The 17,086-nt window shown below is 40.3% G+C and overlaps 1 protein-coding gene across 2 annotated transcripts; it reads left to right on the forward strand.

Moving 5' to 3' along the window:
* The first annotated feature begins 75 nt into the window (after positions 1 to 75).
* Positions 76 to 10,888, forward strand: lmo4b (LIM domain only 4b). Of its 2 annotated transcripts, XM_040129811.1 has the most exons (6): positions 76 to 558; positions 2,140 to 2,380; positions 6,959 to 7,055; positions 7,867 to 7,876; positions 7,914 to 8,022; positions 10,324 to 10,888. In XM_040129811.1, exons 2-5 carry the CDS (start codon positions 2,145 to 2,147, stop codon positions 7,982 to 7,984), a joined length of 414 nt encoding a protein of 137 aa, XP_039985745.1. In that variant the 5' UTR covers positions 76 to 558; positions 2,140 to 2,144; the 3' UTR covers positions 7,985 to 8,022; positions 10,324 to 10,888. The 2 variants fall into 2 exon arrangements, with proteins under 2 accessions (XP_039985745.1, XP_039985744.1); XM_040129810.1 differs by having other exon boundaries at positions 7,867 to 8,022.
* Positions 10,889 to 17,086: the final 6,198 nt, after the last annotated feature.

Raw genomic sequence — 17,086 nt, forward strand, 5'->3', positions numbered from 1 at the left:
GGACTGCGCGCGGATTGGCTGCGGCGGCAGCTCCGTCACGCGGCTAAAAGGGGTTTTTTACTGGAGGTTTCTTCCTGTCAGCGACACATGTAGAACAAGCAGCTAACGGGACCCGGAGACCAGATCAGAGGACGGCCAGTCGTAGCTTCTCTGCCAGCCTCGCTATTCCTTTTTTTTCTCCTCTTTCGCCAGAATACGCACTTCTCGGTTTTCGAGGACATTGCGGCATGCGTAGACCTGTAGTTACGCCTTGCAATGGACTTCTTTTGTTCGAGCGAAAAGAAAGAGCACTAAAGCAGCAACAGTAAAACGGGAACCATCCAGTGGAAATACTATCTGATAACTCCATTTGCTCGGCACTCCGCTCGTTGCCAGCGAATACACGAGCACAAGTCCTCGCCGAGGTTAGCTGTCGCGCGGAGCCGGAGGCCGACCGCGCGCGATAGTGTGTCCGCTTTTTACCTGTACTTTTTGGGACTGTTGTAAGCCTACCTGTTCACCTACTTACGCTTCAAGTCTTTAAGTTTACAGCCATTACACTTAAAAGAGACAAACGAGGTGGGTGTTTGTTGGTATTTCAGCTGTGTTGCATGGTAACTCCTTCAAATGCATTTTAGTCGTTCTTATTATAGCTAGTTTTCACTGGAAACTAGCCTCTTCGGTTCTACTTGTGTCTTTCTTTTAAAGAATGCCAGCGGTGATATTTGATAGCCTGTGTGATTCTTGCGACATTATCCTTCCTCCTCATCCCCTGTTTACGCATTTACCCTGCAATAACACCAGCGAGATGCTACATTTCTTTTCTTTTCCATTAAAAAAGCAGCAGCCAGCGGACAGGACCTTTTAGCACATGGCTGCCTGATAGGTTTTTTTTCCCCCTCTCTCCTATTTCCATGACTTGGTCTCTGCGCCCAAATTGCCTGCCCGTGTAATTACTTGAGTTAGCCCATTTAAGTTAAAAGCCACCCCCCTCCTTCCCCCCTTCCCCTCCTGTCCCCTCCATCCCTCAGCGGAAAAAAGAAACTCCTCTCTGAATGAAACTTGACGATGGTCCGTCTTGTTTATCCAGGGAGTCACTTTCAGGTCGGCTTTTTGATTCATCTCCTTTCAGATTTAATCAGCACTAAGGCACGCTGTGGTTTGTCCCTAAGAGCCATCGCTAATGGGCTTACTGAATGCTTTTCTGTGTGCACCCCCCTCTCCCCAACTCTAATTAGCCTACCTGCCTTTCAACAAAGATTTGGCTTTATCCAGGCATGTAGTCTGCCTGACCAAATTGGAGAGGATTACATTTGAAAAAACCCACATTAATTTTGTGGGTGAAACAAATGCCTGCATTTCATTAGATTAGAACACTTAACATCATTACTGCAAGTCTGAGGTATATCAGGGCTGTGTTTCCTACTAAGGTGCTGTTAATTGTTGGTTTATAATCACAAGACAGATCATATTCTTTGTTCGGGTCAAAGGCCTAGCAAGCATCAAGTGTTGGTAAACACAGAACCAACGTGTCAAAGTGTTTCCCATGTAAGTTTGACGCTAATTCTGTTTCGGACCATTCCTTTGTGATTTGTAATAACCACCACCTTCCCAGCCATTCAAACTGCAGTAAAGTGTGGAATTGTGTGGTGAAGTATTGTGCTATTTGGAATTCCTTTGGGACAGCTCAACAAAAGCTTGTGCTGCATAATTGTTCCTTTGGTATTATCATCTAACAGACATTCATCATGAGAGGTCCAATGAAGCAACAGCATGGGGATGAGACAGAGATCAAGGGCAGATTAGTTCACTAAATGACTCGTAGCTCTCCTGTAGCAGAACTGGACTCGGAACTGTTCCCTTAATGAGATCAGCTATCGTGCTCTGGTATGATTTGCAGTCTGCAGCTGCTCAGAGAACACGCTGATGCAACAAGATGTTTAAGGGTTTGGAATTTGAGATTTGATAATTCATAAATTCACTCGTGGAGGGTGGTACACATGATTGTATTCACATCTTACATAAGGATCCAACATTACCTGTGACCCCACTGTGTACAAAACAGTACTTTCCTGGTAAAAGTAAGAACTGCAGCATTCTGGGTGTGACATGCACAACTGATGGGACTGTCAACATCAACTCTTCCGTTTGTGTCTGTAGGGACAATGGTGAATCCCGGAGGCAACAGCCAGCCACCCCCGGTGGGCACAGGTTCTCTGTCCTGGAAACGGTGTGCAGGTTGTGGGGGCAAAATCGCAGACCGCTTCCTCCTTTACACCATGGACAGCTACTGGCACAGCCGATGCCTCAAGTGCTCCTGCTGCCAGGCCCAGCTGGGCGAAATCGGCACATCGTGCTATACAAAAAGCGGCATGATCCTTTGTAGAAACGACTATATCAGGTGAGACACAGACCTTGTTAATGCATGCACAGAGCTAATTTTCAAGAGTTTGTCATTCATTGTTATTACTACAGGTCATCTGAAATCATTTCTGCTCTAATGTTAAAGTATAAATTGCATAATTCATTTCACATCTTGCATGAATTTTAGCAAAACTGCGTATCAGAGAAACCAGATAACTTTACTTTTGAAAGTCATGCAATGTATTAAGCAATGATATATAATCAAGTAAAAACAGGGCTAAATTAACAAGGATCCCAACTGGTCATGCAATGATCGGCAAGGTCAGGTATATTTCTGCAGAACATGTGTCTCACATTGTACTAACATCATCCCTGCTCATTAAAATATCCTGGTTGAAGTCTCCCTGGTTTACCCTGAAAGAGGTCAAGCACGCTGGCATGTTGACAGAGCTCAAAGCAAAAGAGTTGTTCTGCAGGCCATCTGCATATCTATTCTGTTTGCTGTTCATGGTCAACTGAAGGACAGAAAATCGGTCTTGTAAGATTTATGTTTGCTCTGCGAGACATATGTACAGTGTTCGGGTTGGGCACAGATTATCGTTTTATTTTTGAGTCTTTTTTTACATCACACAAAGGCACCATTTAATTAGCAATAGGGGCTTTTTAAATTTTCTAGTAGGTGTGCCAGACACGCAACTAGAGTTTGTTGATGACACTCTTATTCTGGTAATGTAGAGCCGTGCGATGTGATGGAACAAAGCACAGTTTACTGAAACTTCAAATACTTTCTTGAACTGTTTCCACTATTATTCTGAAACACTTCAGTTCACTTTTATATTTATGTTTTTGAGTTTTTTTTTTTTTTTTTTTTTATTGGTCAAAATACAGATAAATTCTTGTATCTGAGTTTAGGCAGAGTTCATTCCTTTTGCATTGATGGTAATCTAAAAGATGAACCTGCACTACATGCAACACTGCTATTAAATCTGCACAGACAATTCAAAATCTAAAGTGTGCCTGTGCGATCTCACACCCACCTCATAAAAAGGATGAGGAAGTCAATGGGGTACTTCATTCATAATGGGACTATAACGTAATTAAAATTGGAAGGGGGGAAAATGTGGATACACCTTTCCACTTGTAATGAGAGCATGCTTGGTGAAGAGCTAAAATGCATATTATGGAACCATGAGATCTCTGTAGAGATAAAGATAGGAGCGGGGGGGGGAAACATCTGACAGTGAGTCTACACAATTAAATGCTTTAATTATAGTCCCCCTCCATTTCCTTTAGTCCTGATGGGTTTTATCTAATGAGATCTGGTCCCTGGCTTGTATCCGCTCCCAATGACGTGTCCGAAATGAATGAGAGCCACACTGCAAACAAAACATTTAATTAACCAAATTGGCTTTTGAGAGAGAGCAAGAGAGAAAGACAGATAGAGAAGAGGGATTATTGCGAAGGCCATTTGCCGTTGTTTTTTTTTCCCCTCATCTTAAAGGGACAGACTCGTTTTTGTAATAGACTGCCAAACTGCCCATATGACATACACTTTCAGCTATAGGTCCAAACTCGTTTTCATACAGCTGATATGAAAATGCTCATCTGTTTTAGCATAAGTCAAAACACATCACATCAGTGCTATAATGGAATGTATCCCTAGCCTGAGATGATACCCATCTCCCATCAATCAAGTAGGAATATTCACAAAAATCACAGGACAAACAGCATCTTTGATTTTCATGCAGCGGTGCCACCAGAAGCTTTAATGTCAAACTTAAAACCAAAGTTTCGTTTGCTGTGGGGATCATGTCGTTTTAAGCTGGAGGTGATATTATATTTGTGGGCTGCTAGTAGAGGGAGAATTAATTTACTTGTGGCTGCTGGATTCAGGGAGAATGCTGTCCCCTTAATTGAATAAGCCTAGGTAATTAAATGGCACTTTTCCAATAGAACGTGTGAGGTAAATCTAATAGTTGGTTATTTAATATCACTTTGAAGTCTGCCCACTCAAGCACTATGACAGCACAAGAGAATGTGAACTATTAGGCCAGGAAAAAACTGGGATCTCAGAAATTAATTAAATCGCATGCAATTTAGGGGAAACGTTTATCTTGATTTGTCATAACAGAATTAATTCAAGGCCTTCAATTCACTTGGGGCCAGATCTGTTACTCTGAATTAACCAAGTGTAATTTGGCTGATCCCCCCCCACCACTGCCACCACGACCCCCAAAAAAAAAAAAAAAACCTACACACACACACACCTCCCCATCCCCCTCCTCCAAAAACACATGCACATACACAACACAGATCCACGCGCACCCTCCCTCATCCTTGCAATCTCCCCACCCCTCCCCTCCCCACCCTGTCCCCGGCCCCTCCACCCTTTTCTCTAATGCAGCTCTTGCCATTATGCAAAGCCCCGCTTCAGTATCAATATGGCCTAGTGCTTTTAAGGTGCTTTGGCTGCTGATGTAGAGAGGCATTTTTAATGGACTGTGTTGCAGAAATCATTGTTGTGGGGTAATTTTACCCTACTCAAAGGCCTTGGTGAATGAGGTCTGCATATACCAGACAGCCTAGCAGCAAGCCATGCTATATTTCACCTGGCAGCCAGTGCTGAAATGAAATCCAACAGTCATTGCTTGTATAGACAACAGACAGCTCTAAATGTGTTTTTTTGTTTGTCATTTAATTTAATCAAACATGCTGGTTGTAGCAAAGTCAGATCCACAGGGGAAAAGATAAATCAAGATAAATCCATCCTCCAGAAAGATGGTAAGGACCACTGTTTTTTTTTTTTTTTTTTTTTAGAAGGAAAAAAAACAGATGAGAAAGAAACCAGCTGTGTCATTGCAATTAAGGAGTCCCTCGGCCTTAATTATACTGACCTGGGGTGTCTACTTCACCTCAGCGCCGTAGTTCACTGGTAGAAGAGGCCATTAGAGCCCAAGTTCAAACTGATATAGCAGCTTAATTGAGCACCTAACGGCTTTGGCTCCTTAAATCAAATACTATCAAGAGCTATCCCCTGCTAAAAATAATCAGCCTGGTGTAAGTTCCACACTGTGGTGAAATAAAAAAGATAGTGGTGAAAACGTCCTGTAGTCTTTGTTTCAACACCTCCCAAAAGCATTCAGACAGAGGAAACTCCTTGAGGATTTAATTCAACATGAACACGAGGAACATGTTTTTCAATTTGTACAAAGTTTGAGTTTTAGAATGAGGTGACTTTGATATGCAGAAATGTATTTGCAGAAGAAGTGTAGTTTTGCTTCTCTACACAAATTGCATGAGCACAAGAGTCTTAAAGCAAGGCCTATATGTTCATTTCCACTATCATGTTTGTCCCAGTGAAAGCAGAGAATTGGCAGTGTTGTGATGACGGTCTCCAGTTAATTAGTTTCTGAAATTGAGTTTTGATGGAGCCTTTCCAAATGATGCCAAGACAAAATTTGCTCCTGCCTAGGCTGTCTTATTGAAAGCCATTTCTGTGTCCCTTTGCAAAGAGCTCTGGGTTGTTTGTTCGTCAATATATCTAACAACTGCTTGGGTTATGGTTGGGATGGTGGAAGCATTTATGCCCCTCGCTCTGTCTCAGCAGGAATTTGTTAAATACTTTTCATAGAATTGAATTAATTAAAACAATGTCCTCTTGTTTCTTTTTCTTGTAATTTTTTTTTTTTTAGCCAAACAACTTTATCTGATGCACACACACCAGTGTTAACCACCCCCGCCTATCCCTTTCTTTTTCCATCCCTCTCTCCCTCTCTCTCCTTCTCTCCGGAGCATGTCAGATGCCGTGGTCTTATTTGATTGCTTAGGAAAAGTGCAGTGATAGAGCAAACACCCGGTGAGATATGATGACAAATGGGTCCAGATCCCAGTAAATTACTTTCTGCTCAAATCGAAATTTCATTCAGTTTGCTGCTCACCGAGATGAAGTAATCTAAATTGTGGACTCAGAAGGAAGATAGAAGGGAAGCTGGAGCAAGCATTTCATTATCAAGAGGCAGAGGGAAAGAGAGAGAGAGAGAGAGAGAGAGAAGGTTAGGGACGAAAGAGATGAGCAGAAGCAAATCTAAAGTGTTGACACCATGATTGAAAAGGTTAACCCATGCACATTATATATCAACCCGAGTAGCTACGGGTTTCTAATGGAAACACGGCACTGACAGAGCATTCACAGGAGTCCTAATGGCAAAAGCACTATGTCTCCGCCTGGATGTACAATCAAATCCTCTTAGGTCCTGATTGCTTATGTTCCAGGTTATTATTAGGTTGCAAAAAATGTGGACCAAAAGTAATATGCAGTTTCAGTGCTAGATGCTTGTGGAGGGCAGAGTACTGGAGGATTCATTTTTTCTCTTGATACTGTGATGATTTTCTATTTCTCTCCTCTCTCTTTTCTCCTGTCTGTTTTCCCCTTCACGTTAGACATGGAGCTGGGGAATAGTGAACTTAGCACTAAATATAGTTTTCATTCAGTCACGTACTCAGCAGACAAAAGTGTGGATGCCACAGTTCATTACACAAGGGTAAATCTATGCAGATGCATGCAGTGGTTCCATAGTAACACGTGCTCCTTTTCCTTCTTTTCCCCTTTTCTCAGATTATTTGGAAACAGTGGCGCTTGCAGCGCTTGTGGCCAGTCCATTCCAGCCAGTGAACTGGTGATGAGGGCACAGGGCAACGTCTACCATCTCAAGGTAAACTTGAGTTTCCTCTATGAAACTTTGAAATGAATAAAGTAAGAATAAGACTGGTACACACAGCATTATTGTAAGATTTACAAAAGGTTTCTAATTAGCACAGTAAAGCTACTATCTATCTAAGTATCGCAGGGCTATTGATTGTTTTTTTTATTAGTACTTTTTACAGACTAAGTCCCAGTGTTTAAAATGATGACCAAATCATTAAAGCAAAAAGTATTTCTTTTTTATTGAAAATCATTGTACTTGGCAGCTAAAACAGGTAGGAAAATAATTTCATTGCTTGCAGGGCTGAAACAATTAGTTGATTTTTCAATCAGTTGATTGATAGAAATTTAATCAGCTATACTATTTTGATACAAAGTTAATTATTGTTGTCATTTTTAAGCAAAAATGATCGACTTCACCATGCTCATGCTTCTTTACTGTGAAAAATGCTGCTTTTCTTTGTCTTATGTGATAGCAAATTGGACTGTTGGTCTAAGGACAAAAAAAGTGAAGACATCACTTTGTACTTAAATAAATTGGGTTTTACATTTTTTCGTTATTTGTGACAGTTTATAGACCAAAGCCATTATTCGATTAATCACAAAAAACCCCTTAATTGCTGTTAACTAGTTTTTTTGTGCATATTACAACTTTAACCAACCCCAGCACCTGCACACACAGTTGTGCAGAAATGTGTATATGTCTGTGTGTATCCCTTCATAAGGATTTTTGTTTGCTCAAAGGTGTTGTTACATAATAGGGTTGAGCCCTGCCTCATGGTCCTCAGTCCTTGTTGTGATCACTTCTCCCCCCCCTGCAGTGTTTCACATGTTCCACCTGCCGGAACCGGCTCGTCCCCGGAGACCGGTTCCACTACATCAACGGCAGCCTGTTCTGTGAACACGACAGACCCACAGCGCTCATCAACGGCCATTTGAGTTCACTGCAGACGAACCCACTACTGCCCGACCAGAAGGTAAGACTCCCACCTCCCTCCCCAATACCCACGTTCTCTCTGCACCAGTGAAACATGACGGTGGCACTCTGATGGTGGAGAGTGCTCCAAAGTTCTCTGTGGGCTCATTTTTTGAGCATTAAAATGGGCAGAAGTCTGCTGTCTTCAAAGTAAAGGAAAAGTCAGTAAAGGCTTGTCATCAGTCAGGTGGAGTCATTAGCAGGAAAAGAATAACATCTGTAATATTCAAGCCAACATTTTTCACTCTGTTTATATTGATGTCGTCGATTCAACTCCACTGCAAGGCATGCGGCAGATATTAAATCTTACAGAGCAGAGATGAATTTTATTTTTAGACAGCCAATGGATTTTTCCATCATTCTTGTTGGAGGACATGCACTCAGAAAATCTGTATCAACTGTCAGCACAAAACATGTGAAAAGAATTTTTTTTGTACTGCTGTCCTCACACTCAGTGTGTTATGAGCCGATACATATTTGACTCATCTTGAATTTATTTGCTGTCCCGAGCCAGACTCCCAATTGTGCTGAAAAATGACACGTTGCCATTAATACAGAGTGTTTAAAACAGTATTTGACTACTCTATCAACAAGACTGGGATCACCTGGGCTAAGTTATTAATCCAAGGCCAAAAAACGTATCCAGGACCCGAGGTTGAACACAGACAGCAAGCTGCAGCAGCTAGTATATCATGAAAGCTGTCATCATGGCTTTCCCTGATTTGATCTTGATGCCTCCAGTGAAAGCAAAACAGAAGGCCTAATCATATACGAAGGATAACTTCATTCTTCAGGATAGCTTCATTCTGCCTGCAGGAGATATAATCATTTTTGCGTCACAACAAGGAGCTTTATTGATACCTTGTCTGCACACACAGCACACAGAGATATGGGAGGTGTTTGGAGTGTGTCAGAGACTGAAAGAGGAATTATATTGTTGGGAGCATGTATTTCACCTTGAGTGGTTTTGTGAGTAGAAGAGAGGTAGAACTCCATTAAGGCCCCACAACTCCCCCACCCCCCACCCACCCTCCCTCCACGTCACAGGCCTTTTAAGGGCTTGTCACTTTTACAAATCAGCTCTTAGAGCTCTTAGAGCTCCTCACATTTAAATTGAAAGCTGTTGCATTATCTAGCTTAATTTTAAATGTCTGTTTAAGTCCTTACTCCCACCCCAAATGTCTCTTGTAGCATGGCTGGCATAGTAAATATGAGGCCTCATTGTTTATTTATGCACTAACATCATTTGTAGTGAAAACTGCTGAATTATTGATGCTAAAATGCAATCTGAATATTGGCCCTGGTGCTTTAATTATAGCAGAGAGAGAATTATTAAATAAACAGACACATCGCTCAGTGGGAACAGTCTCAGGATGCTTTTGTTATCTCGGTGAGTGAAATAAGGAGAATTATCATGCTGCTGAAGCACTTCATCACACAGACTGTCTCATTTATTTTGCTAAAGCAGACTTTGGATGGCCTCAAACAACACAGACGTACAGTAGGATAACAGCTCTCAAAATCAATATACCTCATGTGTCTTCCACAGCACAACTTAAACTGAGTATAGAAGCACAGGCTGGTTTAGCAGAGGAGAAAATGAAGCAGTCACAGAAACACAGGGTTATCTCCTGACCATTGTTTTGATTATGTGCGATTTTTCTGTGACATAATTGGTGTTGTCTACATTCATGGCATAGGATATTTGATGCTCATTTATTTAGCCTTCTTCCCAGCTTCTTCCTAATCTCTTTGTTCAGAACAGACAAATTACCTCTCTCATACGGAGCTGCTTTGACCCAGGGGAGTGAGTCCCTCCCAGCGTCAGTCACTTTAATTAGCCCCCAAGTAGGAGTTTGAAATTACTAATAGACTGAAGCCCTCCTAGTGATTTGAGGTATAAAGGGAAAAGTAAATTGCCCCCTAGAATCATGAAGGGAAAAAAAAGCGCAGAAAAAAAAACAAGTAAGATGAAAAAGTTGGATGCTGCTGGAACCCAGACAGATAATTGTCTTTACTCCCCTGCATTTTGGTGTTTCACAGGACTGAACACCTCCTGCAGTTATGTTAGAGCGTGGTTCTAATTATACCAAAGAGAATCGCTTCATGAATGTACTTTTAAGTTAATGCAAAGTAAATAGGACACCAGATGGTTTTCAAAGCCTGGCTGAGCAATAAATTAAACAGTGAAGCTGGTGGAAAGTTGATTTATCAGAGTAAAACATTGATGGCATTTTATGAACTGAGGCCCAGATTTTTTAAATGTTGTTTTTTTTTTTTTTTTTTATCTCTCACTATGCAGGTGTGTTAAGTGGGAGCTGTGCAGGAAACAGGATGTGTGCCTTCATTTTAGCCCTTACTCATTGTCACCCGAGACAGCGTGGATCAGCAACACCCCAGCCTTTTAGCTGTGCTCCCAGGCCCTTTGCCCTAAAGGAATCCTCTGACCATCTTACCAGTAACCTGACTTTTATTTCTGCAACCCATACCCAACTCTCAGTCTTCAACCTTGGCTTTTCCCCAAATATGGGTGGATACTTGCACTTACCGCACCTGAATCAGGACGCTGAGGACTCCATGACATTGGAATAAAAAGACCAGAGACTGATCAGAATCCAAGGGGACTCTTCAGGAAGAGAAAATTAAATAACACACAAGAGGATGTTGTGACTGAAGTGAGGGGACGAGAAAAAGACTAATGAAGTTAAAGAGATGCAGGCTTTTCAACTCTGCATATTTGTTTAAAGACATTTTGGGGGAAAACCGGGACATTTTCATTTTCCTCTCTTCCTTTTCTATCCTCATTTCCCAACAACATGGTGTTTCCACTTTATATATTTTAAGTGTTGTCAAAGGGGAATGTGTTTTTTTTTTTCTTCTTTTTTTTGTTTTCTTTGATATATATATATATATATATATATATATATATATATATATATATATATATATATATATATATATATATATATATATATATATATATATATAAAAACAATGGGGTTTTAAAAAAAATATGTGGCTTTTTGTGGAAAACAAATCATGAACACTCTTGGTGTATTTGTAAAACTACCATGTATGTACAGTATGCATGTAAATGTCGTTGTCCAGGCGTGGCTACAGTACATTCAACCTCTCCGCACTCAGCTCCAGTCCTCCCTCCTCCCCTCGAAACCTGAACCCATGGCAAACCGAAGAAATTTGCTCATAGTCAGTAATGTAGAGATCATCACCAACATATAAATGCTGAATGAAAGAGAAATTTATTTGTGATATTTTCCGAGACATTTGCTCCAGTATGGTGTATTTAATTAATAAAAATATTGAAGATTTAAAAGCCTCCGTAAATTCATTGTAAAGAATCTGTGGTCAGAGTTACAGCTTGCGAAAGTTGGGTTTATATCTTGTAATTATGAGAAATCGATTTCATACACTTATAGCTGCATCGCTTATAGCAAACGGGTGCCATAATGTTGTCTTGAGCCCCTTGTGTTTAACAACGAACCATTTCAGTGACGTCTTTGTCTGAATTACATAATTACTGCAAGATCCCATTAGCCAAGTGCCCAAGAATTTATCTGTCATTAGAAAGGCCTGATCAGTGCATGACTTGCCTTACCACTGAAAACCCTCTATTGAAGATCCCGCAGCAATGCCATTAAATTTCCAGCCTACCAATCATCAAGGCGCATCATGAGCGTCTAACTGAAAATGGATAAACATGTATCCTCTCTTTTTGTTCAAATGACTGTTTGCTATTCATCACTCTAATACCTGACAGAAATAGAGGAAAATGTCCCTTTGAAGATTCAATTACTGCAGAGGGGGAGAGAGGTGTCTCTCTTTGGCAGGCACAAATTGAATGGGCTATTTGCAGAACAAATTGGTGTTTGAAGTCCTTGCAAGACCTAATAGGTCTGAAGGAGGGACCGGGTAATAGCTGATGGGCTCGTCTGGGCCCCTCATGAGCCCGCTACCGTCGCTGAAACAATGCTGCTGTACAGGATAAGACTTCCATGCAAAAATCTGCTCAAACAGAAGAGGAAATGGGCCCAAAGAGTAAACAGACTTTGGTGGTTTAAATCATAAATTGAATGCTGCAAGAATCTCGGAAAGTTGGAGAAACTGATCTGTTTTCAACGCGAATAGTCAAGTGTCCATCCAAATTTAGTGCGATCAAATTTCCAGACAGTCGGCAAAAGTAAATTGAACCATTGAGCCACTGCAGAAGAGGGCACAACAAGGTGAGGTAATTAAAAAAGCGCCTTTCAAAGCTCAAATTAATGAAACCAATGTAGAAAATGTGATGGGAATTTAAGTCACATCCTTTATCTACGTCACAAATTATTCGGGATTGATTAAGTCATTGCACTTTGGCGTATATTGTTTTTATCGGTACACCAACTTCTCCACCTCATCCAAGTCTAAAAAGTTCTTTGTGATATTTTGACTTTTTTTCCACTCAGGTTTATAAATTAGGTGGATAGATACACACCTGGTGTCGTGGCTTATTGGGACCCATGTTAGTAGTAACTCCTGTGCTTCTCCTCAAAATATCTGCTGTGAAAAAGGCAAGGGTTTTTATTTATTTATTTATATAGAATGTTTCATACAAGTGTCAGTTTAAGTTTTATTATGCTTAGCAAAGAGTGTAATAAAAAAAAAGAGTTTAAAAATGAAAAATTAAACTCATTAAAATATTCAAATTAGATCACCAGCAAACAGTAAATTGTAAAACCAAAGAAGGGTTAAAAGTTCAATTATAGGCAACAGTAAACTGGTAGCTTTTAGGTTGAGATTTGAACATAGTCACATTTGGACAGTGCCTGGCATCACTGGGGAGGTTGTAACATACTGGCAAAATACAGTTTCTACATCTTTTCAGTTGACCTGAGAAACAAGACTTACATTTTCTTAAAGGTTCATACGGACAAAGTATGTGAGAAATATAACTTGTTCCTAGCCCAGTAATTGATTTGTAGACCAGTAGCAGTATTTTAAAATCTAAATGACTATTTACCAATGCAGAGATTTTAGAGTGGGTGTAAAATGTTCATATTTTGGATAGAATTCCAGTGGCTGAAATTTGAACAAACGTAGTTGCCAAAGAACTTTCGTAGGTAGACCTGAGTATAGCCTAAAATAGCGTAACCTGCCCCAGATATGATTAACTTTTCAAGATCATCTCTGGACAAGAGTCCCCTTACTCTAGCAATTTCTCTGGATAATTAAAGGCTGGCGCTGTAACTGGCTGATCTAAAATTTAGATCTGAGTTCAAGACAACACCCAGATTTCTGGCCTGACGTACAGTTGATGCAGATCAGGAGTTAAGGTGTGCCAGAATGCTAAGCAATAGTAACCAGGCTCAGCACCTCAGCAGACAGTGGCGCAAGCATAAAGAAAACACCAATTTTAATTTTGCAAATTAAAAGGAAGAGTTTGGAGAATAAATGCAATTTTAAAAAAGCTACATACATACAATAGATATTGTTTCGCTTTGACACTCAATCCCAGACTCAGCCTGCATTTTATTGGGAAACACTGTTGGTGTCAAAGTGAACTTCAAACCTCCCTTTTGGAGCTGAATCGCATTGCAAATGCACAAAAACAATATGGTCAGATTTATAAATAAATAAAACGATCTCAGTGGATAATTCTGCTCTTTCATGTGACATCAAATAGAGCTTTGGCTGGAGGTTCGATGAACTACTTAACTAATTGTGGGGGAATAGCCATTGAAACATCATCGAATGTACCATTAATACTCAAATGACTGCAAAATGCTTCAAAACCATCATCCTCATTTAGCTTAACTGCTGCATTTGATTTAAGTACTTTCTGGATGATTTGAGTATGACTTATGAAACATGTTACAGTTCTCATCCATGCTTGAGGTTTCTGAAGTAATAACCAGAGAACCACAAACTGCGCTCCACTCTCACCTGCTTATTAAATGACTGTCAGGCGAAGGAAGCCTCTGAATATCAGATTTTTAAAAGGAATTATCCTTTAAGTTGATTTAGGGTTTGATTTTCCTTTAAAGTGACCTCAGTAATCCACATCAGAACAACACTATTTCGTGCTACACTAACATTGGCCTTTTCCATTATGAAATCCGCTTGGTTCCATTAAGCTGTTTACTCACACACACACACACACACACACACACACACACACACACACACACACACACACACACTCACACAAATACACACACATCCATACACACATAAATATACATAAGCTGTAAACGTGTGCAAACAGATCCAAATTGCTCACTTCAAGACTCACTGAAATTATTTTAAAAAAACACACACTTTACACATAATCCATATGTGAGAATTTGCTTTGATGTGGCAAACCAGAGTTAGGGCTAATGGATCTCACCCACAACAATGGAGCACACTTAAATGGCATGTCTGCCTGAGGGAAATCACTTTGCTACAACTCCAGCTCCTTCCTGCTCTCACTGGGGAGTCTGCTGATGCACCACAACTGGATTACTTATGATTAGTCACCTTGTATTTATTTGTAATTAGTTTGTCTCCATTCTGCCGCACGCTTTTGATGATCATTTACCGGTGATTGGGAGATTTTTATGGCAGAGTGGATGTCGTGTTCTTCATGAATTTTATTTAAAAATATCAATTTATATCAAACTAGTACTGTATCAGAAATAATATCCATAACCCTTTCCAGATGCTTTATGATAATAAATAAATTGACATTTTATAGATTTAGAGTATTTATGGACAACGTAAAGGGTTTATGGCCTGAGGCTTTTTTTTGTCTAGAACTTCCACATGCATGAATTGAACCAAAAGCCTCTACTGAATATTAAGCCATCATACTGTTTACTATCCTGTCTTCTATCAAAAGCTCCTCCCATTTGAAAAACTGTTCACATACAGAAACAAATCTCATAGTGGAACAGCAGCTTGGCACCACAGGTGGGACATTCCTCTGAAAAAAACAAAAACAATTTGGATTTTATAATTGAATTTAAATGAGTGATGTTGGGCATTTTTGAGACACTTAAAATTAGCTGAAACAACATCAAGGTGAAGCTAACAGTGTGTATGCTCTGGTAAAGAGGAACTACAACCACAGCCTCTTCTTTGTTGAATCCATTCAAAAACGAAAGTGTCATGCCAGGGTAGCTGTTTCCAGTCTTTGTGCTGTGCTAAGCTAACCATCTGCTGGCTGTAGCCTTATATTTAACAGACAGAAATGAGAGTGGTACCAGTCTTTTCATCTAAAAGTTTCCAAAATGTTTAACTATTCCCATAAAAATGTATGAATATTTAAAAGAGAAGAGCTGGCATTCACTTAAAGGTAGAGTCAGCGATTCTATTCTGATACACCTTTGGGCAAATTCAGTGAATATCTCCTCACGGTTTGCTAGCTGTCCGTTTCTGTGTGCGCGCTGAAAAAAACCCCTGGTGTTTTTACACAGCCCTGGCTCTGTAAACAAGCGAAGGGAAGAAAAACCAAAATGGCTCGGACCAAGCCACAAAAAAACTATTCCAGCATATCAGCAACAAGGGGCGCTCTCGCTCGTGCACAGGCCGGGCTGCTGGAACCAGTATAAGTTACTGTTACTGTTGAAGGTACCAGCGATAATATTACCGATACAAAGGCTAAGCTCCTCTTCTGCTTAGACTTTGGGGTAATAAGTATTTGGCTTCACCACCTAATTAAATATTGACAGGCTTATCGTCACACTTACTACAGCACTAAAAACACATATGCCACCTGTATTTTCATAGCGAAAAAAAATTGCTACCCCTTACTGACGCCGACTTACCCTCGAGCAGCAGACACTCTGGATTCCGCCATCTTTCTCTTTTGGCCAGCTAGCCCAGTTGGTCAGCTAGCCCAGTTGGTCAGCTAGCCCAGTTGTTAGCGCCGTTGCCTTGGCAATGAACTGAAGGGAGGGATGTATTTTTTTTTGGCTGTCGAGTTAAAATATCAACAATCTTTCTTCAGAATCGCTTTCTCCTCCTTTAACACAGTTGCCTCTTTGAGCTGTAGCTAACTTTAGCCATTATGAGCTGAGTTTCTTCTTAGCTCTGTACTGACATACTACGAAACATATTACAACATGGCAACGTTACAGAGTGGATAATTCATTTCATGAATGATGTTCATTTCATGTCTGCTCATGTTTCCTATACTATATCATAAATAGCCTGTCTAGCATTAACCATTTCCTCTATTTCCTATATGGAACTTTCTCCAAATCATCACTCAACTTTCATTTCTTTATTTGTTCCTTCATTAGTTCATCCATCCATCTGTTTCCTTGGCCACTCTTGATCAGATTTTGCCAAAACCTGTGAAAATTATGCATCTCACCATCGCCTGTCAGCATTTTTGTAATTACACTGATTTGGTCCAAGGGGGGTTTTTTTTGTTCCTTTGTTCATTCGTATCTCATAAACCATTTATCACGTTTTGATAAAACATGATAAAAAATTATGCATCTTAGACGGAACTCCATTTTGTTTTTTCAAATTCATACTGATGACAGGTCACAGCGATTCAAAGGTATTTACTATGGACTGGCAGGAGTCAGGAGGAGTACTTGGCAAATCAGCACCTATAAATGTATTTTAAAAAAATCTTATTTCTGGAAAAGTTAAAATCTATCCGGTCTTGACCAACCATCTCTATAGTTAGTAAATGTGCATGATATTCAGTAGGCCAGAATCCAAGCTTTCAAGGAAACCTGACACCCCTTAAAAACCATAATGGTGTGAAATGTGGTTCATAATTGTCTTGTTTCAGCTCACCGTGGAATCCGCAAACAACTTAAAATAGTGCCTGGGTTGGGGTGCTCAGTTACTTAGCAGGGTGTTCGATAACAGAGAGGGGGACATGCAAATATTGGTAAGGCAATTATTGGCAGTTATGTTTGGCCGAAAGTAGCAGGTAACTCTATCCTCTCCATTATGTATGCTGTGAACTGCGGTGAAAGGAGCACTGTTAAAGCTTTGCTTTTTACTGTCAAAAGGTTTTTTACCTCCTGATGAAAAAAGGTTCACTTTATGCTCAGATGTCCTTC

Source organism: Xiphias gladius, chromosome 6, assembly GCF_016859285.1.
Source record: "Xiphias gladius isolate SHS-SW01 ecotype Sanya breed wild chromosome 6, ASM1685928v1, whole genome shotgun sequence".
In the NCBI taxonomy this organism is placed as follows: domain Eukaryota; kingdom Metazoa; phylum Chordata; class Actinopteri; order Istiophoriformes; family Xiphiidae; genus Xiphias; species Xiphias gladius.

What these genes read in the sequence shown, in the direction of transcription:
- lmo4b (XM_040129810.1), top strand. Translation starts at nt 2,145, where the DNA reads ATGGTGAATCCCGGAGGCAACAGCCAGCCACCCCCGGTGGGCACAGGT. An exon ending in TGTAGAAACGACTATATCAG is followed by an intron (nt 2,381 to 6,958) that starts GTGAGACACAGA and finishes CCCTTTTCTCAG; the next exon opens with ATTATTTGGAAACAGTGGCG. An exon ending in GCAACGTCTACCATCTCAAG is followed by an intron (nt 7,056 to 7,866) that starts GTAAACTTGAGT and finishes CCCCCCCTGCAG; the next exon opens with TGTTTCACATGTTCCACCTG.